This window comes from Oncorhynchus gorbuscha, linkage group LG18, assembly GCF_021184085.1.
Source record: "Oncorhynchus gorbuscha isolate QuinsamMale2020 ecotype Even-year linkage group LG18, OgorEven_v1.0, whole genome shotgun sequence".
In the NCBI taxonomy this organism is placed as follows: Eukaryota; Metazoa; Chordata; class Actinopteri; order Salmoniformes; family Salmonidae; genus Oncorhynchus; species Oncorhynchus gorbuscha.
The window spans coordinates 60,154,696-60,182,255 of NC_060190.1; the positions used below are offsets into that span (position 1 = coordinate 60,154,696).

A 27,560-nucleotide genomic window follows, 5' to 3' on the forward strand; every position below is an offset into this window, starting at 1 on the left:
AGGTAAGCCAAAAGATTGTCAAGAACAACAACCACCAGAGCCACTGCCTATTCACCCCACTACCATCCAGAAGGCGAGGTCAGTACAGGTACATCAAAGCTGGGACCGAGAGACTGAAAAACAGCTTCTTTCTCAAGGCCATCAGACTGCTAAACAGCCATCACTAACACAGAGGCTGCTACCTACATAGACTTGAAATCATTGGCCACTTTAATAAATGAATCATTAGTCACTTTAATAATGCCAGTTTGTTTACATATCTTACTCATCTCATACACATATACTGTATTTTATACCATCTATTGCATCTTGCCTATGCTGCTCTGTCATTGCCCATCCATGTATTTATATATTCTTATTCGATTCCTTAGATTTGTGTGTGTTAGATATTAGATATTTCACCCCAACTGCCATAATAATGGTCAAACAGTTTCAGAACATACTTTATTTATTTACAGAATGTAAACAAACAAGACATTAAATACAACAGAGTTGATTTAGTCACTTCTCTATACAGGGAGGAATGATTCTATTACAGTAGATTGAAGTAGGAAAATAGTTTGAAAATCAAATGACATTTCCTGCTCTCAGATGAGTGAATAAGGTGTAGAGCGCTCAAACCTGACAGACTTGTTCGCTGTAGTTTATAATTTTCAACCAATTATGTGGCAGACACATTGAAGAATGTAACAGCCTTAAATGTAGTGGTGTATTCTGTTACCTCAAACTAGGCCTGTGTTTGACATAAATATGGTTTATTTCTCAGTGACAACATGCGTATAACACAGAAATATGAATTTAGGACAAATGGCAGCATTATGATGAACATGAGACCCAAGGGAGGAAAGAAAAACATTCCGAAATGGAAAAGCCCATCTTTAAACCATATCTTAATTCAACAGGCAGTATATTAACATTATCTCTGCAATAAACTGTAGGCAACATTCTGGTATAAATAAATTAACATACACAATTGTAGAAAGAAAACAATACATTTGTGTTAACACTCATCTGAAGCCATGTTCCATTCTTGTCCGCTCATATTGAGTTTAGGCATCTGGGTGATCATTGACCAAACTGTCCAGTACCAAAACTTATCATGCACTCCCAATAAATGTTTATTAATATTACAGATAATAATAGATCAACTTTCTATGCATCTTACTCACACACCTACTCCTCAAATTTGGCCATAAAGCTGCTTCTCTGTGAGCTTGCAAAGGGAGTGTAATGTACTGCCTGTTGCTGACAGTGATTGTGAGAACAGGTGGTGCCCTCTAGTGGTTACTTGTCCCACAGGGCATTGGACATTCATCTCCTGGAAATACAGTAAGTATACTTGAGATGGATAAGGATGATTGTAGATTTTTGGAAAAGATAAAATTCCGGTCATTAACAAAAAAAGAGCCTTTGGATTACTCCAGAGCAGCAGCTTGAAAATATAAAGTGTCGATAGTTTTATGTTACAGGTTCAAGTGCAATAACTCAATGGTTGGGGCAAGGGCTCAGTGTTAGGAAAGGCTGACAGTGACATTGTCCTTGCCTTTCTCCACGTTAGAGTCTTTGTCTGTGGGGGTGGATGTCGTTCCTCTGGGAGAGGTTTGACCACTTGACTGTCCTGAGGCTTTGTTTGGGCCGTCTGCCGTGGACCCCGATTCAGGCTCTTGCTGTGAGGCTGTCGCTACAAAAGGAGAACAGAAATAACTATGCAATTGTAAGACACTTGATAACTATAGTCAGTCAGATGGATTCAATATTCTTTAACTAATATCAATTCAGCTCTGAATATGGCTGGTGCGTGTGCGTTACCTGATTGTGTGCAGGACTTCATGTGTTCTGGCCAGTGGGCTTGCTGGCAGGGATAGTCACAGTAGCTGGTGTTCCAGCAGCAGTAGAATATGGCCTCCTTCTTGCAGTTGGCACACCACTGCTTCTTCTTGGTCTCGTCTACTGCCTGTTGTTTCTCCACCTCCATCTGCTTCTTCACCTCCGCCATCAGTCGCTCCCTCTCCTGCTCCAGACTTTGCCTCATCTCCGCCATGGTTAACTCTGCACATGCACACACACAGACAATAACATAACCTTTTCTGTAGAATGTGATTACTTCACCTTCGTCAATGACATTCATTGTTATACTGACAGACAGTCCTTGACCCAGATTTGCCAAGGTCATCTGCAGTTTAAGCTAGAGTAATGCGCAAAGGTCCTTACCTAGATTGTGCTTCATTTCTGACAGCTCCTGTTGATGAAGCCACTGCAGTTTTTCTATTTCAATTCTCAATCGTCTAATCTGTGTGGGAGAGACAAGGACATACACTCAGACTCCCCAGAGTCATACAGCTAACTATCATAGGCATGGTGGTATTCAGTCCCTCTGAGGGCAACCAGCAGATACCTACCTCTGCTAATGTGTTCCCTGAAGTGTTTTTGGAAAGGTCTGTATACAGCTCAGTCACAGTCCCTTTGATTGTATCCATTATCTGAGGGATAAAGGAGACCTGAAGCAAAAACTTTTCGGAAGTAAGCTTTATGCAATCTCTTTGAATGCAGACTCATCACACTCTTGAATACCCAAGAGGCCAATGACTATTCATACCTTAAATAAAATATAGATTAAATATATATATTTTTTGTTATCTGCCATATGTAAAATGGTCCCCCAAAAGTGTGTATGCTTCAATAAGCCTTGCTCCAAACCATAATACTGATAGTGTCTGGCCATCGATCCAAGCCTCGCATACTTACTTTATTAGTGTACTTCGCAATGTCAGCTGCTACGTCTGCTGATGCGGTGGGGATCTGGAAGTCCCCTGCCATGGAAGATGTGGTGGAGGGGCCACTACCAAATCCAGGGGCTGCTATCATGGCCACAGAGGGTGGGGTACTGGTCACCAGGGTAACAGACGACGTGGACGTACTGAGTGGAGGGTCTTTCTGCTGGACAGCTAGAGTAAACAACAAGAACCAAGACTAAATCAGTGACATGTTTAGACCCCCATTTTAACCTGTCTCTCCTCTCTGGGGAGGTACCCGTTGCTTGGAAGGCAGCCATAGTTCGTCCATTATTTAAAGGGTCAGATCAAGCTGACCCTAACTGTTATAGGCCCATTTCTATTTTGCCCTGTTTATCAAAAACTTGTCAATCAACTGACTGGCTTTCTTGATGTCTACCGTATTCTCCTGGTATGCAATCTGGTTTCTACTCAGGTTATGGATGTGTCACTGCAACCTTAAAGGTCCTCAATAATGTCACCGTTGCCCTTGATTCCAATGTTGTGCTGCTATTTCTATTGACTTGCCCAAAGCTTTTGATACAGTAGACCATTCCATTCTTGTGGGTCTGGTTTGCGAACTACCTCTCTCAAAGAGTGCAGTGTATAAAGTCAGAAAATCTGCTGTCTCAGGCATAGCCTGTCACCAAGGGAGTACCCCAAGGATCAACCCTAGGCCCTACACTCTTCTCAATTTACATCAACAACATAGCTCAGGCAGTAGGAAGCTCTCTTATCCATTTATATGCAGATGATAGTCTTATACTCAGCTGGCCCCTCACCAGAATTGGTGTTAAACACTCTACAACAAAGCTTAATTAGTGTCCAACAACTTTCGCTGCCTTTAATAACCTTGTCCTGAATACCTCCAAAACGAAGGTCATGTGATTTGGTAAAAAGAATGCCCCTTTCCCTATAGGTGTGATTACTACCTCTAAGGGTTTAGAGCTTGAGGTAGTCACCTCATACAAGTACTTGGGAGTATGGCTAGATGGTACACTGTCCTTCTCTCAGCACATGTCAAAGCTTCAGGCTAAAGTTAAATATTGACTTGGTTTCCTCTATCGTAATGGCTCCTCTTTCACCCCAACTGCCAAACTAACCCTGATTCAGATGACCATCCTACCCATGCTACATTACGGAGATGTAATTTATAGATCGGAGGGAAGGGTGCTCTCGAGCGGCTAGATGTTCTTTACCATTTGGCCATCAGATTTGCCACCAATGCTCCTTTATAGGACACATCACTTCACCCTATACTCCTCTGTAAACTGGTCATCTCTGTATACCCGTCGCAAGACCCACTGGTTGATGCTTATTTATAAAATCCTCTTAGGCCTCACTCCCCCCATCTGAGATATCTACTGCAGACCTCATCCTCCACATACAACACCCATTCTGCCAGTCACATTCTGTTAAAAGGTCCCGAAAGCACACACATTCCTGGGTTGCTCGTCCTTTCAGTTTGCTGCAGCTAGAGACTGGAATGAGAGTCAACAAACACTCAAACTGGACAGTTCTCTCTCTCAATCTCTTCATTCAATCATGGACACTCTTACTGACAGTTGTGGCTGCTTTGCGTGATGTATTGTTGTCTCTATCTTCTTGCCCTTTGTGCTTTTGTCTGTTCCCAATAATGTTTGTACCATGTTGTGCTGCTGCCATGTTCTGTTGCTACCATGTTGTTGTAATTTTCTGTTGCTACCATGTTGTGTTGTCATGTGTTGCTGCCATGTTATGGTGTTGTCTTCTCTCTTTATGTGGTGTTGACACCTGAAACCCCACCTCTTTAAGGAATACCTAGGATAGGATAAGTATTCCCTCTCACCCCCCCCCTTTAAGATTTAGATGCACTATTGTAAAGTGACTGTCCCACTGGATGTCATAAGGTGAATGCACCAATTTGTAAGTCGCTCTGGATAAGAGCGTCTGCTAAATGACTTAAATGTAAATGTATATGTCTCTTGTCGTGATGCATTTTGTCCAATATTTTATTTATTTTAAATTATATTTTTAAAAATGCCAATCTCCGTCCCCGCAGGTCTTTTGCCTTTGAGTAGGCAGTCATTGGAAATCATTTGTTCTTAAATGACTTGCCCAGTTAAATAAAGGTTCAATAAAAATAAAACATCACAGCAATGTTTTTTAGGCCTGCAGTTGAACCTCAAATAGTTTTTTTGTTGTGTCCATTTTCTCTGTAGTGTGCTAATTTAATTTTCAACTAATACTGTGGTGTACCTTTGACAGATTGCCTGGTCTGGTACCGCGTGCTTTGGGAAGGTTGCTGAGGCAAGGATGAAGATGTTGCAGATGCTGGCGTTTGCGGCATTGTCTGTGGCTGGCCTGGTGATGCTGCCTGCAGCTGAGGCGTATCTGGCTGCTGATTCTGTTGCTGCCGCTGCACCTTCTGCATGTGCCACTTCTGGGAGGAAGTCTGGAACTTGTTGGTGGGGTTCCACACCACCGCCCGCTGCACCACCGGGACAGTCTCCCTGGGCAGCAGAGGGCGCTGTTTCTTCACTGCTGTGGTGGCAGAGGAGGATGTGATGGGGGCCATCGGTAGTGTGGCATTGGGGAGTGTGGTGGGGGCGATGGTGGTGGAAGAAGCAGTAGTGAAGGACACCATGTTTAGAGGAATGGCTAGTGGAGAATGTGATGAATCTTTCATACTGGGGGTTAAGAAATGGGCTGTGTTGTTTTGAGATGGAGTAAGTGAACTTGACAGGGCTTTACCTACAATGGAAAGAAAATATTAATAACAGCATCTGTTTTGGTTAAACTTTTTTCTCGCTTTCATATTTGATCAACTAGTGATAGAGAACAGGATGACTCTCACCCTCTGTCTTATTGGCTGGTGGATTTTTGGTGGTGCGTGAATCTTTCCTACTCTTCTTTCTGTCTCTGCCCCCCTGGTCCTCCCCCAGGTCAATCACCAGCTCCCTCTCAGAGTCGGAGTCATCCATCACAGAGGGCTGCCTAGCCTCCTGCTTCACCTGGGGCTTCTCTCTGGATGCCGGGGACACTGGGGCTGCTTTTGCTTCCTCTGGGGGCTCTTTGTCCGAGTGTACACCCTGATTCTCTTTAGATGAGGATTCAGAGAGGGTAGATGATGCCCCCGCATCCCCCATGGTTACCATGGCAGTTGCTGGCCCCTTTGTTTTGACCTCACTTAGGCTGGGGGGTAGGGGGTCTTTGGATCCCCTCTTGGAAGAGTCCTTCTCGCCCTTGTCATTGGCCTTTGTGTGTTTGCCTGCCTTAGGTTTCTGTTCCTCGTCACTGGCGTCACTGTCACTCGAATCTGATTTATCAGAGTCTTCTGAGTCGCTGTGTTCTACTCCCTTATACACATCCTCAGAGATCTCATCTATACCTGTACACAGCAGAGGGGAAATTGGGGTAAACGTATTACTTGGTTGTTTTCATACAAATGGACTAACTGAAAACAAAGTAGTTGACTGGTGCCGCTATCTTCATAAGTGGTGCTTTACTAGCGGTGTGGCGAGTTCACTCACCCAGCTGGGCCTTGCAGCTCTCAATGGTTTTGTCCAGGTTGAGCTGGAAGCGGCTCCTGATCTGTCTCTTGGGTGAGGTGAGGACTGGTGGGGTCCCCTGCTGTTGCTGCTGTACAGTCTCACTCAACTCCTTTAGGTCCATCTCGGCTTTGCTACGGTCTGACAGGCCATCACACAATATCACAAACAATGTTATTGACTGGTTGAAATCCACTCCAATCACTAGACCAAGTAGGAATGCCTCAACACATGGTTAAGGTTTATGGATATGGTTTTGCTGTCATGAAGCCTTTCCCAGGTGTGCTAAATAGGTGAGCTTTGAAGATGATTGTGGTGTGACTGAGGGTAGGTGTGTGGCAGCTCACCCAGGTTGAGGTTAAGGATGCTCCCTGTGAGAGTTGCTTTCTCCTGCTTGGGGACTAGAGCAGGACCCTGGGAGTGGAACGGTTTAGGGCTGTCATTGGCACCAGAGGCAGGACCAGGTCGAGTGGAAGCAGGTGATGCTGTGGAGAGTGCACAGATACAGTGAGGGGAAAAAAGTATTAGATCCCCTGCTGATTTCGTACATTTACCAACTGACAAATAAATGATCAATATGTAATTTTAATGGTAGGTTTATTTGAACAGTGAGAGACAGAATAACAACAAAACAATCCTGAAAAAAGTTATAAATTGATTTGCATTTTAATGAGGGAAATGAGAATTTGACCCCTCTGCAAAACATGACTTCGTACATGGTGGCAAAACCCTTGTTGGCAATCAGAGGTCAGACGTTTCTTGTAGTTGGCCACCAGGTTTGCACACATCTCAGGAGGGATTTTGTCCCACTCCTCTTTGCAGATCTTCTCCAAGTCATTAAGGTTTTGAGGCTGACGTTTGGCAACTCGAACCTTCAGCTCCCTCCACAGATTTTCTATGGGATTAAGGTCTGGAGACTGGCTAGGCCACTCCAGGATCTTAATGTGCTTCTTCTTGAGCCACTCCTTTGTTGCCTTGGCCGTGTGTTTTGGGTCATTGTCATGCTGGAATACCCATCCACGACCCATTTCCAATGCCCTGGATGAGGGAAGGAGGTTCTCACCCAAGCTTTGACGGCACATGGCCCCGTCCATCGTCCCTTTGATGCTGTGAAGTTGTCCTGTCCCCTTAGCAGAACCCCCCCCCCCCCCCCCCCCCAAGCATAATGTTTCCACCTCCATGTTTGACGGTGTTGATGGTGTTCTTGGGGTCATAGGCAGTATTCCTCCTCCTCCAAACACGGCGAGTTGAGTTGATGCCAAAGAGCTCTATTTTGGTCTCATCTGGCCACAACACTTTCACCCAGTTCTCCTCTGAATCATTCAGATGTTCATTGGCAAACTTCAGACGGGCATGTATATGTGCTTTCTTGAGCAGGCGGGCGTTGCAGGATTTCAGTCCTTCACGGCGTAGTGTGTTACCAATTGTTTTCTTGGTGACTATGGTCCCAGCTGCCTTGAGAACATTCAAATCAAATCAAATCAAATTTTATTTGTCACATACACATGGTTAGCAGATGTTAATGCGAGTGTAGCGAAATGCTTGTGCTTCTAGTTCCGACAATGCAGTGATAACCAACAAGTAATCTAACTAACAATTCCAAAACTACTGTCTTATACACAGTGTAAGGGGATAAGGAACATGTACATAAGGATATATGAATGAGTGATGGTACAGAGCAGCATACAGTAGATGGTATCGAGTACAGTATATACATATGAGATGAGTGTGTAGACAAAGTAAACAAAGTGGCATAGTTAAAGTGGCTAGTGATACATGTGTTACATAAGGATGCAGTCGATGTTGTAGAGTACAGTATATTGACAAGATCCTCCCGTGTAGTTCTGGGCTGATTCCTCAATGTTCTCATGATCAACTCCACGAGGTGAAATCTTGCATGGATCCCCAGGCCAAGGGAGATTGACCGTTCTTTTGCGTTTCTTCCATTTGCAAATAATCACACTAACTGTTGTCACCTTCTCACCAAGCTGCTTGGCGATGGTCTTGTAGCCCATTCCAGCCCATTCCAGTTTACAATCTTGTCCCTGACATCCTTGGAGGGCTCTTTAGTCTTTGCCATGGTGGAGAGTTTGGAATCTGATTGATTGATTGCCTCTGTGGACAGGTGTCTTTTATACAGGTAACAAGCTGAGATTATGAATGCTCAGCTCGTTATCTGTATAAAAGACACCTGGGAGCCAGAAATCTTTCTGATTGAGGGGGTCAAATACTCATTTCCCTCATTAAAATGCAAATCAATTTATAACATTTTTAACATGCGTTTTTCTGGATTTGGTTGTTATTTATACCGAAAACCAGAGTCTAGGTCACTGTTGACTCATCTCTTCAGTGGGTCATATGATTGAGTATAGTCTGGCCCAGGAGTGGGAAGGTGAACGGAAAGGCTCTGGAGCAACGAACCGCCCTTGCTGTCTCTGCCTGGCCGGTTCCACTCTTTCCACTGGGATTCTCTGCCTCTAACCCTATTACAGGGGCTGAGTCACTGGCGCTCTTTCATACCGTCCCTAGGAGGGGTGCGTCACTTGAGTGGGTTGAGTCACTGATGTGAACTTCCTGTCTGGGTTGGCGCCTCCCCCCCTTTGGTTGTGCCGTGGCGGAGATCTTTGTGGGCTATACACGGCCTTGTCTCAGTATGGTAAGTTGGTGGTTGAAGATATCCCTCTAGTGGTGTGGGGGCTCTGCTTTGGCAAAGTGGGTGGGGCTATATCCTTCCTGTTTGGCCCTGTCCGGGGGTGTCCTCGGATGGGGCCACAGTGTCTCCTGACCCCTCCTGTCTCAGCCTCCAGTATTTATGCTTCAGTAGTTTGTGTTGGGGGCTAGGGTCAGTTTGTTATATCTGGAGTACTTCTCCTGTCCTATTCGGTGTCCTGTGTGAATTTAAGTGTACTCTCTCTAATTCTCTCTTTCTTTCTCTCTCTCTCTTGGAGGACCTGAGTCCTAGGACCATGCCTCAGGACTACCTGACATGATGACTCCTTGCTGTCCCCAGTCCACCTGGCCGTGCTGCTGCTCCAATTTCAAATGTTCTGCCTTATTATTATTTGACCATGCTGGTCATTTATGAACATTTGAGCATCTTGGCCATGTTCTGTTATAACCTCTACCCGGCACAGCCAGAAGAGGACTGGCCACCCCACATAGCCTGGTTCCTCTCTAGGTTTCTTCCTAGGTTTTGGCCTTTCTAGGGAGTTTTTCCTAGCCACCGTGCTTCTACACCTGCATTGCTTGCTGTTTGGGGTTTTAGGCTGGGTTTCTGTACAGCACTTTGAGATATCAGCTGATGAACGAAGGGCTATATAAATACATTTGATTTGATTTTGATGTTACAGGATATTTAATATTCCTCTAGGACTCCAGACTATCAGAGAGGCAGTGTGCAGTACCTACCTGTGCAGTCCATGGACTCCTCCCCAGCACTGTAGTGGCTGACTGGGGCTCTAACCGGGCCCTTGTCTGGTGTATCCTGCTCTCCATCAGAGCCTGTGTGAGCAGAGGAGTTGGTGCTCATGGGCGAGCGGGGCATATCTGTCAGGGAGATCCTCCGGCCTGTACTCCCTCCAACTCCACCCATGCCCCCGCCCCCGTCAGACAGCATGCTCCTGGTCAAGGGCATCTTGGGAGATGCCGTCATGTCAAAGTTGAACTTGATCTTCTCCTGCTTCTCGGGTCGGACCGAGCCAGACGAGGGGTTGGCAGGATCCAGCAGCATTTGGTACTGGTTATCGGGGGTGTAGGGTGTCCGGAAGGGGGCATAGTTGAACACTCCAAACTTCTTCCTCATGTTCTCCACGTAGACCTCCATCTCCTGCATGGCACTGTTGAAGATGCTCTTAGTCTTCTTCACAGAAAAGGGAATCTCCCTGGACATGAGGTAGCAGTTGTTTAAGGGGACCCACGCCCTGGAAGGTGAAGAATAATAATACAACGCAACAGCTGAATAGACACAGAGGATAGAGACGGAGAGCTGTGAAATACCAAATGTAATGATGAGTATAAGTGACATAGTTAAGTACCAAAAGTACCTGTCGTGCTGCCCGAAAAAACGAGCATCCACCTGCCCGTCTTTGTCCCGCAGTGCTTTGGCAGGCCAGAATGGAAACCCCTTCAGCTTGGCCCACACGAGAGGGTGAGGATTACTCTGAGCAAAGTAAACAGGTAGACTAGTTATCATACTGAGACCATTATACAGACCACATTCAGTATACACAAGGTACTACAATTCAAATGTATGACTTGTTTAGCACAAGCTTTGAACTCACGCATGGCTCACAGAACCAGTTGTCTCTCTTTTGGCAAGCTGACAGATAGCACTCCGGACAGACCTCAATCTCATTCATCTGAAAGAGAAGAATCATTGTACGTGGAAGAATAATCTCTTCTGAAGGCCTGAAAGAATCTTTGACCGCATACCCATACTTACCTCATGTTCACAGATTTTCACTATGACTTTAGCTGTGGCAGTGAGCTTATGATTGCCTAAAATAAGAAGGAATGTCACAGTGAGTAATCATTACAAACCAGTTATTGATAACCAGTAAAAATCCATTGCAATCAAAACAGGGACACAGACCTCCATTATAAATTATGCAGTTGTGTAAAATCCATTTCACATCTGCCAAGAAAGCTTCAGTGCAGCCATACATTTTCTTTTTTGTATTCTGGAAAAATAAAACAGAAAAGGTCAATGATCAACCACTGGTGAGGTTTGGGATTGTAGTTCTAACCTCAAAGAAAGGAGTACATTTTCTAACCTTCTCCAATGTACAGAGATCCATGGCGTGAAATATATACTCTGCGTAGTCTGGATGCTGTTCCAGAGATACTGGCTTTTGGAAGGGTTCAGTCTGGAGAAGAGACAAAAGAGACGTGCACAGTGAATTAACCTTCATATTCAAATTCCAAATAGGCCACACTTAGACCAAATCCTAACTTGAGACACACTCATAGCTAAAACTTTAATGTAAATATATAATTGCAATTAATTTAGGATTTAAGATTTCAATTGCATCTCAATTTAGGATTAAGCCTTCATTGCATGACCTCCACCACCACAACCCCTACTAACACTACCACCCCAGGACAGACAACAGCAACTAAAAACAGACACAAAAACACTCCAAACAGGAGGAAAATAACGGGGGAAATATGATTAGGTCTTTTTTTTGTGTTTGATTACCCAATTAAAAGCCTTTCTCTGCGTGACGCCTGCATGGGGGGAGTGAGATGACGAGCGTGGTTGGTCCTGAAAAAGAGTAAGAGGGGCAACTGTATCCTCACCACAACACCGCTTTCCAAAATGGACCCTTGGTTCAATGGTTCCTTTGCTCTTTATGTCATTGTAGAGGAGAGGACTGGCTAAAAACAGGCTTGGGTGGTTTAGTGTTATTAGAACACACTTACTTATGGCTTACCATTTTGTAACCAGAACAGCAAAGGATACTTCAGACTTTGAGTATAGTAAATAAGTTCACAGTGTATTGGGGAAAGGGCAATGGACCTCACTGATGGAACACAAAATCAGGAGAAATCATTGAGCAGTCTTAAAATCAGATCATATAAACAAGCACACAACCATTCTATTGTGTTTGTGTGAAATAGTTCTGTTCACTCACATTGGAATTACACTGAGTGTACAAAACATTAGGAACACATTCCTAATATTGAGTTGCATGCCTCTTTGCCCTCAGAACAGCCTCAATTCATCGGGGCATGGACTACAAGGTGTCAAGTGTCCAACAGGGATGCTGGCCCATGTTCACTTCAATGCTTCCCACAGTTGTGTCAAGTTGGCTGGATGTCCTTTGGGTGGTGGACAATTTTTTATAAACACAGGAATGTGTTGAGCGTGAAAAACCCAGGAGAGATGCAGTTCATGTCACCAACTACAATACCCTGTTCAAAAACACTTCAATCTTTTGTCTTGGCCATTCACCCTCAAATGGCACACATACAAAATCCATGTGTCAGTTGTCTCAAGGCTTAAAAATCCTTCTTTAAACTGTCTCCTCCCCTTCATTTAAGCTGAAGTGGATATTATTTAACAGGTGACATCAATAAGGGATCATAACTTTCACCTGGATTTACCTGCTCAGTCTGCAATTGAAAGTGCAGATGTTCCTAAAGTTTTGTACACTCAGTGTATATGAATTGTACTAATGCTGATCTCTCTATTCTTCAACAGTTCAATATCTACTGTCAAAACAAGTCAATAACAACAGTTAGAAAAGGTAGAAATAAGTAGTTATTCCATGACAATGTGGTGAGGGTAAAAGCAGAAGCACAAGCCTTTGGAATATGTGTCCTATATGCAGTTGATTTAGAATGTTACTGATCAGTCAGTTGGAGGGAGGTCAGTGCACTTACACCTGGCTGTTTCATCTTCTGGAGTGAAAACTTTAGCAGGTAAGACAGCTGGTCTATTGTTAGCATCGTCATTGCTTTACTCTGAGTCTCTATGCACTCTGCAACTGTTATTTTCTGAAAGAAAAGAAATAATCTTTTGTTAGCACGATGTTAGCTTCAAATGTATATTCCCATTTCAAAGGATATTCCCAGTATCAAGCCTCATTTTACTACCTTGACCACATCTTATACCAACATGGTCAGAATTTCTTGTAACTCCAAAATTTTTCTCAACTCAGTAAATTCCATAAAATAGGGATGTCTGTCATCATGGTCCAGCCTCAAGCCCCAGCCTCCCATGCATTTTAAGGTTTTAAAGTTGTCTTCCTGGTAGACAACTGGTTTTCAGTCCCACCCACAAGCGAGTACCTCACATTCAGGGCAGAACCAGTCACCCTCGGGCTCTGCGGGTAGTTTTAGGCACTTTGCGTGGTACACCCTCGGGCAGAGCTCACAGCAGAGCACCTGGCCCTCGCGGTGGCACAGCCAGCAGTAGAAGTCATTCCTGCCGTCCTGCGGCACAACATCCACAGGGTCTGTGGTGAGTGCTGGCTGCTTCACATAGTAAAAGGGACCATGTCTTAGTTCTGACTGAAATGCAGGCAAGAGAAAGAGAACGTTTGGGGTTTCAAAAATCAGGTGTGAGATTACATGAGCAGCATTGCAGACATACAAAAAAACAATTACAAATGTTTTTCAAAAAAGACAATCTACATAGTAACTGTCCAAAACAGACTGCTTAGAACCCTGTATTGCGACATAGGGCATTAAAACATTGATTAATTGACCGTTCCTGGTATCAGACTGGAAGAGAATCATTACTGTAGATTATATTACAAATCCCCTTTCAAAGGTCAAGACAGTGAAAAGGATAAGTTTGAGAAACTAGCCTTTAGTATCGCTTACAGATTGGATCTGATAAGCAGTCTGTGTTTTGGTCCACACCTGTTACTTTTTTTGCATTGAGACGCTTTGATCCATGGCTTTTAAGCCCAGGTTGCTATTGTAATTTACCCGTTATAAAGATAAGTGCTAATCATTAATAGTCTCAGTGTGAGTGAGCAACAACCAAAGCATCACCAATCACTTGATTTCAGTAGGCAGAATTTGCAAAAACAAGCATTCAAACACATTAATGAAACAATTATTTAGATACATCTTATTACATTAGTATTAGGCCATATAGGCTTACTGTAACACTATAAGAAAATATCAACCTCATGGTGTCAAACATAAAATAGTCCCATGGCATACCAAAAGACAACCGGAACAGAAAATGTTATACACAGGTTTTTTAGTAGGATATATTTCAGTGTAACAGAAACCCAGTAGCCTCTGAAAGCACAACAGTGTGAGCACAGAGGAGAGTGCAGGGGGAGGTCGCACCTGGTCTTTACTGCTGCTGACCGCTCCTGGTTTCTTCTTCTTTTTGACCGGACTGGGGGAGGTTTCAGCCGGGGAGTGACCATTAGACGAGTGAGGGGGGCTGGGCACCTTGCGTTTCTGGGCCGCCCGCTCCACTGACCCAGGGTCCGAAACTGCAGGGAGGGGGTCAGATGTCATGCAAGCCAACATGACAGATGTATTATTTCCCAGAAGAAAGTGCATGTTCTGGCCATAGAATAGTAGATGTTCATTGTTTTCATACAGTACAGAAGATAAAAACCGGTTACCATAGTGATAAGACATGACAGCGATATGAACAGAAGCAGCATATTAGCCTCCATCTTGTACCGTGTGTGATTCAGCTCTGTACCAGACACATACATTCAGTAGCCTACACTCAACATGGGAGCAATTAAATAAAGCCTTTCACCACCCCCACATACTGCCTGTAGGCATAGGCATAGGCATAAATAGGTGAAAGTACAGCTCAGCTTTCAGTGTTTCTCACCTTTGGATCGTGTAGATATCTCCATCCCCTCTACTGCATCCGACTCAGTCTTCACCTCCTCCTCAGCCAAACTGGCAGAGAAAAGAGATGCACTATTAAAGCCCTATTATGACAATACCTACAGAAAGACTCCCAACATAAATCAATTCATCCAATGCCTTTTCACAGTTTGACTCGCACAATGTTTACACCAGACATTGCTTCATCTACAGTGTGTTCAATTTGCACGTGGTTTCGCAACACCATCTACTAAGTAACAATCATAAATCACACTGTATAAAAGCATCTGCTGAAATACTTGTGTGTAAATGTGAAACCAAAGTCTCACAAATCTGATTTGTGTGGATCTAGTATCATTTTCAGAGGAAAGACAATCCTGTCTGGCTGTAAAGGTCTGCTTCAACACTGACCTACTCTCTCGGTCTCACTACAATGGGGTTATTCTTAGAGTGAGAGTCCATTTGGCCCGGAGGCAAACTCTGTCTAAACCAATCCTGACTGGACACAGACACACACTGTTCGCTTTGGTGCAGAGGTATCATAAATCTACAGGCTATGGCCAGCAAGAGTCCCTCTCTTATTGGGAGAAGGACAATGTCTAGTAAAGCAGTGTTCTAATGTTCAGAGTTCCAGAGTGTGAAACTGACAGAATGTGATTAGGTTGAAGGTCAACAATCATCTGTCAGTGCCTCAGAACAATGTCCCAGGGATTAGATGTGCTTTTCTGGAGCCATGCATTTCATAACATGGAGTTGAATCCTATCTACACATGAACTCAAACCCATAAATCATGCATTGATGTCAAAAGTGGATTTCTCAAATGGACAAATTACACAGACACATCTACTGGAATTGACTGGGTATGGATGTTATGTAACTAACTATTATTAACTAAACGGCCAAATGCGTTCTAGTTTCAAACTCAACATGGGGTCGTTCCATATGATTTCAATTACTCTGATTGCACCTCTTTTGATTTGAACAAAACCTTCCATACATGTTTGCCCGTGGTAGAAATAGCCTTTTTGAACCTGAACACTAAAACATTCAGGAGCGAGAGGGGCTCAAAGAAGACCCATTTTGCATACCCCATTCTACCATGAGACATCCGTGTCTTCCCTAAAAAAGATAAATGTTTGAGTTTGATATAATTTGAAAGTTTACAAACAGGGTTGTGAAACTATTTTATGATTGAACATCAGCTTTAGCATCAATTACCCAAAAACAAAAGTATGTGGACACCCCTTCTAATTAGTGGATTTGGCTATTTCAGCCACACCCGTTGCTGACACATGTATAAAATCGAGCACGCCGCCATGCGATCTCCATAGACAAACATTGTCAGTAGAATGGCCCGTACAGAAGTGACTTTCAACATGGCACCGTCATAGGATGCCCGTCTTTGCAACAAGTCAGTTTGTAAAATTTCTGCCTTGCTAGAGAGGCCCCAGTCAACTATAAGTGCTGTTACTGTGAAGTGGAAATGTCTAGGAGCAACAACAACTCAGCTGCAAAGTGGTAGGCCACACATGCTCACAGAACGGGACCGCAGAGTGCTGAAGCGCGTAAAAATCGATGCCAAGCGTCGGCTGGAGTGGTGTAAAACTCACCTCCATTGGACTGGAGCAGTGGAAATACATTCTCTGGAGTGATGAATCATGCTTCACCATCTGGCAATCCGATGGACAAATCTGGGTTTGGCAGATGCCAGGACAACGCTACCTGCCCGAATGCAGTGCCAACTTTAAAGTTTGCTGGAGGAGGAATAATGGTCTGGGGCTGTTTTTCATGGTTCGGGCCCCTTAGTTCCAGTGAAGGGAAATCTTAACACTAGAGCATACAATGACATTATTGACGATTCTGTGCCTCCAATGTCTTGGCAACAGTTTGGGGAAGGACCTTCCTGTTTCAGCATGACAATTCCCGTGCACAAAGCGAGGTCAATACAGAAAAGGTTTGTCGAGATCGGTGTGGAAGAACTTGACTGACCTGCACAGACCATCTAAACCCCATCAAACACCTTTGGGATGAAATGGAACACTGACTGCGAGCCAGGCCTAATCGCCCAACATCAGTGCCCAACCTCACTAATAACTTTGGCTAAATAGAAGCAAGTCCCCACAGCAACGTTCCAACATCTAATGGAAAGCCTTCCCAGAAGAGTGGAGGCTGTTATAGCAGCAAAGGGGGGACCAACTCCATTAATGGACCTGATTTTGGAATGAGATGTCGGGATGCAGGGGTCTGAAGGGATAGCTCCACTATTTCTATGGTTGAAATGACACTCACCCTGCATTAAAGAAAATGCTATGTCTCAACCAATGGTGGGCAGAACAAACACTTCAGATAATGTAAAATAGGGTTTAAAAATTTGAGTTTATGCCTTTTTAGATAAATGTTAAAGATTTAAAAAAATAACAATTGTTTAAACACTTTTTTCAATAAATCATAGAATAGTTTGACAAACCTGTTGGTAATCTAAAAATGATATCACACTCAACCATTCGCATCAGTCATGAATCCTGAGCCCACAACCATTGGGCCCCAATACCTACTGAGACAGGTCAAGGCTAAACTGAGGCCAGGGGCAATGGAGAACCATCAGCTCTAAAACTGCATGGTGACTACAATGCCATAGTCGTTTCCCTCTAAAATGGGACTACCCCAGTCTCATGCGTTTTATATCCCTCAAGTCAAGAGAGAAGCAACTTAAACATTACTGTTTCATTGACTTGAACAAACACAGCCCCAGCCCTATGGACACATCATTTAAATGCACACTTCCTTGAATTTAAAAAAAGGTACTTTCTTGTGGGAAAGCCACTGCTTCATAAGAAAACGGTCAAACAGGTTTTACGCAGTATCAGCTCAACATGAACATCCTTGTTTCTTCAGACACCAATGTGTCGATACCCTTGTTTCAGACACACAAAAATTACGCCACGGCACAAGCTACTGTCTCACAGCTCAGATGGGTTCAATTTCACCAGATTTTTATTTAGCTCTTGGAGAGAGCAGCATAATTAGAATGCGAAAGTGTGGGATACAAAGACAGCAGCTCCCTGTTAGAGAAGCAAATGTAGTCCCTTTTCCACCATTTCTTTATCACCCCTCTCTGTCTCTCTCTCCTCCATCTCGGGGGCAGAAAATTACAGAGACAGAGCACTGGCTTTACTGGCCTCCACCTCTGATAAAGGCTTTCAGCACAGACAGAGTCTGCCTCAGCAACATCCCCTTCTCATCCGGTCAGATATGCAGAGCAAGAGACAGTGAAAACACACTAAACCAATGCCTCCAACACCCTTCTTGTAGTTAAAACATTTCCGAAAATACATTATTTTCATTAATATAGTGATATAATCCCTCCCACACCCTCTGACAGAACACCCATGCTTCAATGTAGGAAATTGACAGCATACCTTTTTTTTCTCTTTACGCACAGAATACAGATTCTTCAGCCTTTTTTAATTGTTATTCTTTCTTATTTGTATTTTTTTGAGGCCGGTGGGGGATGAGGCAAAGATTGGTGCAGAATTTCCCAGAAGGGCCTTGCTCTCCCTGCTGCTCTCTCTGCGATTGTCAATCTTTAACCTCAGCTGTGGACTGCCGATTGGTTTGAGCGCCACACGGAGGTGCCTGATTGGGCGCCTGGCTCAGAGTGCCACACAGGCTCTCTTCTCCCCTATCTCCTCAGACAGTGCTGCAATGCAGAGAGGATTTCTCCTCACTATCACAAAACCTCTGGAACCAAGTCCCTCACTCCCTCAAAGCCCATATAGTCCTCACTGGTTGTGTGCATTTTCTAAAACATGGGGGATGCAGTTACACAGGCAAAAAGGGAGCGTATCAGATTCCCTCCAATCTCACTCCACAGTTATGAGGCAGTGTGTGTGGCGTCCATTTTGAAGACATTCCCTCATTGCCTGCCTGCTGAGAACACTGCACACACAGCTCCAGTCGAGACGAGCTGCTGTAGAGATCACACACAGCTTACCAGTAGACCGGCTCACAGGAATGCAGGAAGGGCCTTACACTGAGCACAAAGACAGGGCTGTAAATGTCACAGGCCTCAAAATCAAAATGGTCGGCTATGGTTAAGACTGGAGAACATGCTGCCAACACCCTTTTCTTCCCAGTCCAACACTTTCCTACTGACTTTTCTTCTGGACCTTTACAATGTGTCTATACTTGTAACCAAAAGTGGTATTGCTATTACTTATTTTATTCTGCCAGTGCCACTTTGAACCACACTTTCTATTTGAAGTTAAATAAATACTAATGCTGCCATTAAAACGATTATGATATGGAGAACAAATCTGAATGACATGAAGGTCGTTAGAAAAGGTCAGACAACACAGGTGTGGTGAATAAAAGCAAAAGTGGCAGCATGAATTGGTTTTCTTGTTTGGACCATTATTACAAAGTACAGTTGGTCGTAGCTCTAGAAAACCCTTCTCTCCGTAGGGTTTTCAGCTGTTAGCTTCGCCCACTGCTGGCCATGTGAACTACAATTCTGACGCCGTATTAGAAACATCAATAATCATTGCTTGCTAAGCGGTTTTCGAAACATACGGCCCTTATCTTTCATATCAGTGATAAAGCATCTTTCAAATAAAAAAGCTACACTTATTGTAACGTTATCAGATTTTCACAGATCCATACACTGTGTGCCTCCAGTTGACTAACTACACTTCCTCTCCAGTTATGCTGACACACAGATGCACGGTAGATAGATATTTAGCACAGGTGGTCACCTTTGTTTTCTGTCGGTCTTCCTTAAAAAGCCCTGTAACATGCCGAAATGGCCGTGTGGGAATACTAATAAAAGGTGTGTATTAATTTAACCTTTTGTGTTTAGAAAAGTATTTCTCGCTGATATGAAATATACGTTTCTTATGTTTCCAAAACAACTGTTATACCTGACCTTGCTGTAAAAGTTAACAAAAGTCCGCCAAGAAGAAGATACATTGATCAATGGGCGCTAAAGGTACTTAGCGTCTATCAATGGGTTAAGTAGGTGGCAGCACCTCAAATCCTCACGCCAGACAGGAATGAAGAGATTATGGGCATTACCAAAGACCATTCACAAAAAGGGACTGGATGAAAAGGTTTGCTCTCCATTCAATTCATTAAGAAGAACCATTGTACGGTAAAAAGTCATGTGTTTTGACTCCATGAATTAGAGGCAATTGGCGTTACATGCCAGAAATAAAGGAATAATATGATAGTTTGCATGGTTGTTGACAACACATCTGCCGACATACAGCGTTGGTCTATGTGTGTGAATTCTATGAGTTCCACTACAGAATTAAATATTCTTATATCCTTCTTGGGATAATGATATTTTTATGTCCAAGGTTGTCTGAAACAGCCCTGCTTCCCTTCGTCAGGCTTCACATGATATCACCCAGAGTGCCTAGAGCCAAGGCACAGAAAGGGGAAGCTCTATGAAATGGCTGCCACTCACAGCAAAGAGAAAGCAGTGAACTGAAAAAGACCATTAGGCAGATTTTCTCACCAGATACTAAACCTTTGAGGAATATAATCTAACATTCAGAGAGATTTTAGTTGTTCAATATACAAATCCCGTTCAATAATTAAACATGCTAAAACCTGTAGATATAAACAGTAGTCTGGAAAAAGACTGTACAGCCATGAGAATATGCCTTTTTAATATTTGCTCTTGTAAAGATAAAGATTGCTTTCCTGCTTAAAAGGGCATATGATTAAAAGCAGTGCTCTGCTCTAATACCACTAAGGCCTAAATCATTCTTGCTGTGCTATCATTGCTGAGCTGTCTCTTTACCATCTGTTAAATCCACTGGGATCCCATCTTGAATGTTACAGCTCTCACCTCCCCACACCTTCCATTTTGACTGTACAGGCCTGTGACAGTCATAAACCCTTACAACCTGACAGCCAAGCCAAACAGATCAATCCTGTTCCTTATTCCAACAGGAATATATTCCTCTTGCCATGCTATATTCTGTATAAAGGTAGTAAAACAGGCTGACCCGTATGTGATCAGAGACATAACCAGCAGAGGCAGCCTGCTGTGCTGTACTCTGCTCTCCTGCCAGGCTCCACTACTGTGCTGTGGGGACTCTTCCCCCTCTCTCCCTGAGACAAACCTATATTCCCAAGGCACAGAACATACACAGTAGCTGGTAGCTTATTAAAGTGAAATAATGAAAAGCAAGCTTACCTCTGTGGATGCATGGCTAAAAACTCAGTGTTTTATGTCAATGCTTATTAAAACATGGAGGACAGCCCTCTGTCCTCACCCTGCTCAGAGCACAGCCACGGCTCTCCAGGCTGGCCGATCGGCTGCTAGGATAGATACCAAGCTGTGAGTGGCCTGCTTTCACTGGCAGGATGTAAGGCTGCAGCTGATTGGCTGGGGCATTTCCTGACTGCTAATCTTTTGTTCTGCACAGGCAGGCAGGCAGGAGAAGCGTTGTGGACAGAGGGAGAAACAAGGCCCAAATCACAAAATAAACCATTTCACAGCACAGAACTTCCAATAAAACCACATGGTGCTGCAATCCATGCTTGACCCGTCTATATCACAAGGACATTTGGTTGTATTTCACAAATTCCAGCAACAGGGGCATGAATACTGGAAAGGCCCAAGGCCACATGTTTCAGAAAAGGCCTGTTTCATAGATCCCACCCTTAAGCTAAAATCTTCCGCAGTGAAAAAGTGTTGCACAAATACATGAGAGCAAACAAACAGTGAGACAGTCAGTGAGGTCGATCTGCAAAGTTTCCCCCTCTTGTAACTGAGATGAACTTGTCCAAAAGCCAACTGAACATCAACACATTACATAACAGTGCAAACAGAGAAAGAAAATGTAGATGACTTACTATTTTGAAGACAGAAGTTCAAACCAAGTTCTTATATGCCATCTCATTCTAAAGTGGTCACATAAACATATACTTTTTATGAACAGATAAGTGATGATTTTATCTAATGAAATAAATACATAATTGCAGGAACTTTTTATGTGATGCTATGGGTATTTACCAATTATGTTTCTTTGGCAAGTCTGACTAATCAGGTTTTCAAACATGTACAGTAGGCGAATACTCCAATGTTATAACCTCACTAACACAATACTATAATTGTGATTTGTCTGCTTTCTTAAGGGACATTTACTTTAAAGAAACAGACTAAACTGTGGCTATTTTTTTCTTTACCTTTATTTAACTAGGCAAGTCACTTAAGAAAAAATTCTTATTTACAATGTCGGCCTACTCCGGCCAAACCCAGACGAAGCTGGGCCAATTGTAAACTGCCCTATGGACCTCCCAATCACAGCCAGATGTGATACAGCTGGGATTCAAACCAGGGACTGTAGTGATGCAATGCCTTAGACCGCTGTGTCACTCGGGAGCCTATAGCAGAAAGGAGAAATCGAATGAAATTCCATTTTTAAATGTAGGGTATTCCTCTCTGCAGTTTGACAATGTACAATAGTGCCTAGGTCCCTGTGCCGATAACATTTCATTTTTGCCCTCATCGGTACACTGAATGGCACATTGCATTTGTTGAAACTACACAGGGTACCAGTTTATTCACTGTGAGACATTTTGCCTCGTCCCTTTTGCCTGAATAGGCAGCTCCATTGTTCATTGTTGGCACTTTGTAGACCATGGACTGTAAAACATATTATATATATAATGTGTATCAGATGTATCACATCTGGCTGTGATATAATATATACACATACACACACAAAAAAATAAAGGGAACACTTAAACAACACAATGTAACTCCAAGTCAATCACACTTCTGTGAAATCAAACTGTCCACTTAGGAAGCAACACTGATTGACAATAAATGTCCACATGCTGTTGTGCAAATGGAATAGACAACAGGTGGAAATTATAGGCAATTAGCAAGACACCCCCAATAAAGGAGTGGTTCTGCAGGTGGTGACCACAGACCACTTCTCAGTTCCTATGCTTCCTGGTTGATGTTTTGGTCACTTTTGAATGCTGGTGGTGCGTTCACTCTAGTGGTAGCATGAGACAGAGTCTACAACCCACACCAGTGGCTCAGGTAGTGCAGCTCATCCAGGATGGCACATCAATGCGAGCTGTGGCAAGAAGGTTTGCTGTGTCTGTCAGTGTAGTGTCTAGAGCATGGAGGCGCTACCAGGAGACAGGCCAGTACATCAGGAGACGTGGAGGAGGCCGTAGGAGGGCAACAACCCAGCAGCAGGACCGCTACCTCCGCCTTTGTGCAAGAAGGAGCAGGAGGAGCACTGCCAGAGCCCTGCAAAATGACCTCCAGCAGGCCACAAATGTGCATGTGTCTGCTCAAACGGTCAGAAACAAACTCCATGAGGGTGGTATGAGGGCCCGACATCCACAGGTGGGGGTTGTGCTTACAGCCCAACACCGTGCAGGACGTTTGGCATTTGCCAGAGAAAACCAAGATTGGCAAATTCGCCACTGGCGCCCTGTGCTCTTCAGAGATGAAAGCAGGTTCACATTGAGCACATGTGACAGACGTGACAGAGTCTGGAGACGCCGTGGAGAATGTTCTGCTGCCTGCAACATCCTCCAGCATGACCGGTTTGGCGGTGGGTCAGTCATGGTGTGGGGTGCTCGCCAGAGGTAGCCTGACTGCCATTAGGTACCGAGATGAGATCCTCAGACCCCTTGTGAGACCATATGCTGGTGCGGTTGGCCCTGGGTTCCTCCTAATGCAAGACTATGCTAGACCTCATGTGGCTGGAGTGTGTCAGCAGTTCCTGCAAGATGAAGGCATTGATGCTATAGACTGGCCCGCCCGTTCTCCAGACCTGAATCCAATTGAGCACATCTGGGCCATCATGTCTCGCTCCATCCACCAATGCCACGTTGCACCACAGACTGTCAGGAGCATGCCCATACGTTGTAGGGAGGTCATACAGGCACGTGGAGGCCATACACACTACTGAGACTCATTTTGACTTGTTTTAAGGACATTACATCAAAGTTGGATCCAACTGTAGTATGGTTTTCCACTTTGATTTTGAGTGTGACTCCAAATCCAGACCTCCATGGGTTGATAAATTTGATTTCCATTGATAATTTGTGTGATTTTGTTGTCAGCACATTCAACTATGTAAAGAAAAAAGTATTTAATAAGAATATTTCATTCATTCAGATCTAGGATGTGTTATTTTAGTGTTCTCTTTCTTTTTGAGCAGTGTATATATATATACATATTAATAGGTGTAGCCAAGAGCTGTACTTCTGCCGAACCTGAAAGAGAACAGTGACCTCTTGTGGAGCTAAATGTGAAAGGGCATTGCATGATGTCACCCCTCCCTGACCTCTTAGCGAGTTGCAACAGAAAAATGCATTTCCATTAAAAGTCCTACTTCTTTGAAACGACAAAGGCTATTAACAATTTAGTCAGCTGTATATATATTATAAGTCAAAAGTTTGGACACACCTACTACTTCAAGGGTTTTTTCTTAATTTGTACTATTTTTTATGTTGTAGAATAATAGTGAAGATATCAAAAATATTAAATAACACATATGGAATCATGTAGTAACCAAACAAAAGTGTTCAACAAACCAAAATATATTTCATATGAGATTATTCAAGTCTTAGCATTCTCTCAAACAGCTTCATGAGGTAGTCACCTGGAATACATTTCAATTAACAGGTGTGTCTTGTTCAAAGCAAAATAGTGTAATTTCTTTCCTTCTTAACATATTTCAGCCAATCAGTTGTGTTGTGACAAGGTAGGGGTGGAATACAGAAGAAAGCCTTATTTGGTAAAAGACCAAGTCCATATTAAGGCAAGAACAGCTCAAATTAACAAAGAGAATCCACAATCCATCATTACTTAGACAGGAAGGTCAGTCAATGTGGAAAATTTCAAGAACTTTTCAGGTTTCTTCAAGTGCAGTCGCAAAAACCATCAAGAACTATGATGAAACTGGCTCTAATGAGGAAAGGAAGACCCAGCGTTACCACTGCTGCATAATTTCATTAAGAGTTAACTGCACCTCAGATTGCATCCTAAATAAATGATTCAGAGTTCAAGTAACAGACATCTCAACATCAACTGTTCAGAGGAGACAGCGTGAATCAGGCCTTCACGGTCGAATTGCTGCAAAGAAACCACAACTTTTTTATTTAACCTTTATTTAACTAGGCAAGCCAACTAAGAACAGATCATTATTTACTGCAGTGATGCGCCATCCCATCTGGTTTGTGGTTAGTGGGACTATCATTTGTTTTTCAACAGGACAAAGACCCAACACACCTACAGGCTGTGTAAGGGCTATTTGACCAAGAGGAGAGGGATGGAGTGCTGCATCAGATGACCTGGCCTCCACAATCTCCCGACCTCAACCCAATTGAGATGGTTTGGGATGAGTTGGACCGCAGAGTGAAAGAAAAGCAGCCAAAAAGTGCTCAGCATATGTGGGTACTCCTTCAAGACTGTTGGAAAACTATTCCAGGTGAAGCTGGTTGAGAGAATGAAGAGTGTGCACAGCTGTCATCAAGGCAAAGGGTGGCTACTTTGAAGAATATAAAATATAATTAGATTTGTTTAACACATTTTTGGTTACTACCTGATCCTATATGTCTCATTTCATAGGTTTGATGTCTTCTACAATGTAGAAAATAGTAAAAAAATAAAGAAAAACCTTTGAATGAGTAGATGTGTCCAATCTTTTGACTGGGACTGTATATAAACTCAGCAAAAAGAAACGTCCCTTTTTTAGGACCCTGTCTTTCAAAGATAATTCATAAAAATCCAAATAACTTCACAGATCTTCATCGTAAAGGGTTTAAACACTGTTTCCCATGGTTCAATTAACCATAAACAATTAATGAACATGCACCTGTGGAACGGTCATTAAGACACTAACAGCTTGCAGACGGTAGACAATAAGATCACGGTTATGAAAACTTAGGACACTAAAGAGGCCTTTCTATTAACTCTAGAAAACACCAAAAGAAAGATGCCATGGGTCCCTGCTCATCTGCGTGAACGTGCCTTAGGCATGCTGCAAGGAGGCATGAGGACTGCAGATGTGGCCAGGGCAATAGATTTTAATGTCCGTACTGTGAGATGCCTAAGACAGCGCTATACGGACAGCTGATCATGCTCACAGTGGCAGACCATGTGTAACAACACCTGCACAGGATCAGTACATCCGAAAATCACACTTGCAGGTACAGGATGGCAACAACAACTGCCCAAGTTACACCAGAAACGCACAATCTCTCCATCAGTGCTCAGACTGCCTACAATAGGCTGAGAGAGGCTGGACTGAGGGCTTGTAGGCCTGTTGTAAGGCAGGTCCTCACCAGACATCACCAGCAACAACATCACCTATGGGCACAAACCCACCGTTGCAGGACCAGACAGGACTGGCAAAAAGTGCTCTTCACTGATGAGTCACGGTTTTGTCTAACCATGGGTGATGGTCGGATTTGCGTTTATCGTCAAAGGAATGACCGTTACACAGAGGCCTGTACTCTGGAGCGGGATCGATTTGGAGGTGGAGGGTCCGTCATGGTCTGGGGCGGTGTGTCACAGTATCATCAGACTGAGCTTGTTGTCATTGCAGGCAATTTCAACTCTGTGCGTTACAGGGAAGACATCCTCCTCCCTCATGTGGTACCCTTCTTGCAGGCTCATCATGACATGACCCTCCAGCATGACAATGCTACCAGCCATACTGCTCGTTCTGTGTGTGATTTCCTGCAAGACAGGAATGTTGTGTTCTGCCATGGCCAGCGAAGAGCCCTGATCTCAATCCCATTGAGCAAGTCTGAAAATATCTGGGAACTTGCAGGTGCCTTGGTGGAAGAGTCGGGTAACATCTCACAGCAAGAACTGGCAAATCTGGTGCAGTCCTTGAGGAGGAGATGCACTGCAGTACTTAATGCAGCTGGTGGCCACACCAGATACTGACTTACTTTTGACCCCCTTTTTCAGGGACACATTATTCAATTTCTGTTAGTCACATGTCTATGGAACTTGTTCAGTTTATGTCTCTGTTGTTGAATCTTATGTTCATACAAATATTTACACATGTTAAGTTTGCTGAAAATAAACGCAGTTGACAGTGAGGACGTTTCTTTTTTTGCTGAATATATATATATACATACATACACACACACACGTGGATATCTAGCCACACTAGGCCAAGCTAATTAGTTCAACTGGTAACGTTAGCAGTAGGCTAATTGCCAGGTAAAAAATAATTAACTGAAATCTTACTTGGCCAGTTATGAGAATAATTAAACTGCTGAAAAAGCTTTTCATAAGTATCGCTGGCGATATGAGAAAAATACTCACCAAAAGTCTAACTTGAAATTAGACTGGGCTATGCCTACTATTTGACCAACATTTGAATAGGATTTGAACTAGCCTCGGCAACCGATAGTTCATGGACGCTAGATCTGCACTATGCTATGGGCTGTCTGAGCTAGATTTCACATGCACACTAATAATTCGATATTAAACAGTTGATGGCTATAGGCCGAGTATGGAAATGGTTATGTAAACACCGTGATCTGCTTATCTTAATCGGCCTTAAGTCAAAATCAAAGTAAGCATAGGTTGCTTAGAAAACCAGGTGTTTTAATCGATCTTTCGAATTATTAGGACATGTAAACAGTTTAATGGTGTATTTGATCTGCGCATGTGCTCGCCCCCGTAGCGCAAGCCTTCCTCTTTAACGAGAGACTACTCGTATTTATTCCTTGATAAATACTGAACCAAACATGTTAGTTCGATATAAAATTGCGCGACTAAAATCTCCTCGGCAAAAACGTAAAAATCAATGAAATATTTATTTAGTTATCATAGATTAATTCAGTCTGTTTTTGGACGTGTATACTGGCTACAGCGTCTTAAAATGGACAAGCAGCACTATTGCCGTTTTTTTAATAGTTTTTCAAGCTAAGTTA

At 43.4% G+C, this 27,560-nt stretch overlaps 1 protein-coding gene across 4 annotated transcripts; it reads right to left on the reverse strand.

Moving 5' to 3' along the window:
- Positions 1-430: 430 nt before the first annotated feature.
- On the reverse strand, positions 431-27,188 carry LOC124002820 (protein kinase C-binding protein 1-like). Of its 4 annotated transcripts, none has more exons than XM_046310576.1 (21): positions 26,947-27,188; positions 14,619-14,689; positions 14,111-14,262; positions 13,094-13,315; positions 12,686-12,799; positions 11,499-11,564; positions 11,074-11,166; positions 10,893-10,980; positions 10,743-10,798; positions 10,582-10,659; positions 10,345-10,460; positions 9,710-10,221; positions 6,649-6,786; positions 6,284-6,442; positions 5,608-6,141; positions 5,010-5,504; positions 2,746-2,945; positions 2,400-2,480; positions 2,212-2,290; positions 1,810-2,049; positions 431-1,681 (listed from the first exon to the last, which is right to left on the reverse strand). In XM_046310576.1, the coding sequence occupies exons 2-21, from the start codon at positions 14,641-14,643 to the stop codon at positions 1,512-1,514; spliced, it is 3,618 nt and encodes a 1,205-aa protein (XP_046166532.1). In that variant the 5' UTR covers positions 14,644-14,689; positions 26,947-27,188; the 3' UTR covers positions 431-1,511. The 4 variants fall into 4 exon arrangements, with proteins under 4 accessions (XP_046166532.1, XP_046166530.1, XP_046166531.1 ...); XM_046310574.1 differs by lacking the exon at positions 26,947-27,188 and adding an exon at positions 20,824-20,976; XM_046310575.1 differs by lacking the exon at positions 26,947-27,188 and adding an exon at positions 18,038-18,293.
- Between the last annotated feature and the right edge of the window lie 372 nt (positions 27,189-27,560).